Here is a 1,265-nt window from a genome sequence, read left to right on the forward strand (position 1 = left end):
AAAAAAAAAAAAAAAAAAGGTTGCTCAGGGGTGGCAAAGCCCTGCCTGTCTTTCCAGGGGACTGCTGGCTGCTGGCTGCCATCGGCTCCCTTACCACCTGCCCCAAACTGCTGTACCGCGTGGTGCCCAGGGGGCAGAGCTTCAAGAAAAACTATGCTGGCATCTTCCATTTTCAGGTGAAGGACAGTGTGAGAGCCACCATGGCTTTGTGGGAAGCGGGGGGGAAAAAGTTTACCTTTTTTCCTTTTGAAAAATAGCATTTATTAGGGTGGGTTTTGAGCTAATCATCAGAGAAATATCTGCCCACCAAAGAAACCATGTAAGCTGATTTTTTAAGTCCCAAAAGAAAATAGTTGTTAGCAATTTGTGGCTCTCTTTCTCCCTTCTCCTTCTCTTCCTCTCCATTGTGGGTGTGGGTGTGTGTGACACTGGTAGTCTTTGTCACATAATTTTTGTAATCTGCCCCTTTAACTGAGCTACATGTAGACAAATTCCCCTCGTGGCAGAAGCGGGAGAGGAGGCGGAGCCAGGTCCAGGCTTTGGGTTGCCTTTCCCTCACTATCCAGTGATTTATTCAGTGATTCAGGAGAGTGGAGCCTCTGACACTGGCGTGTCATCAGGTCTGGCCACTAGGAGGCGCTTGATGATAGGGTTCCCACGCAAGGGGTGTGTGTTGCTACCCGCAGATTTGGCAGTTTGGGCAGTGGGTGAACGTGGTAGTGGACGACCGGCTGCCCACAAAGAATGACAAGCTGGTGTTCGTGCACTCAACCCAACGCAGTGAGTTCTGGAGCGCCCTGCTGGAGAAGGCATATGCCAAGTGAGTGCTGGGAGCCGAGGAAGCTGCCTCTGTCTGGGCAGCTGGAATCAGGGGGAGGGGAGGAGGTGGCAGGACATCCCTCCCTTCCGTCACCTCCATCCTAGAGCCCAACAGTGCCTTCTCTGTGCCCACAGGCTGAGTGGGTCCTATGAAGCACTGTCAGGGGGCAGTACCATAGAGGGCTTTGAGGACTTCACAGGAGGCGTGGCCCAGAGCTTCCAACTCCAGAGGCCCCCTCAGAACCTGCTCAGGCTCCTTAGGAAGGCGGTGGAGCGATCCTCCCTCATGGGTTGCTCCATTGAAGTAAGCAAAGCTTGATTCCCACCTCAGGGCCTTTGCACCTGCTGTTGCTGTCACCCAAAAGGCTCTTCCCCCAGTATCTGCATGGCCAGCACCTTCTCATTCAGTTCAACTGCCTTTTCCCCAGACTAGCCTTCCCTGCCTC

General features: G+C 53.3%; 1 protein-coding gene across 1 annotated transcript in view; it reads left to right on the forward strand.

The window, feature by feature from the left end:
• The window catches only part of CAPN11 (calpain 11), a 30,475-nt gene that overhangs the window by 14,150 nt on the left and 15,060 nt on the right, over positions 1–1,265 (forward strand). Inside the window, exons 5-7 of the mRNA XM_011986822.1 lie at positions 58–176; positions 687–820; positions 955–1,123. Coding sequence (XP_011842212.1) covers positions 58–176; positions 687–820; positions 955–1,123 — 422 coding nt within the window. The remainder of the gene's footprint in view (positions 1–57; positions 177–686; positions 821–954; positions 1,124–1,265) is intronic.

The sequence above is a fragment of the Mandrillus leucophaeus genome, unplaced genomic scaffold, assembly GCF_000951045.1.
Source record: "Mandrillus leucophaeus isolate KB7577 unplaced genomic scaffold, Mleu.le_1.0 Scaffold3, whole genome shotgun sequence".
Classification (NCBI taxonomy): domain Eukaryota; kingdom Metazoa; phylum Chordata; class Mammalia; order Primates; family Cercopithecidae; genus Mandrillus; species Mandrillus leucophaeus.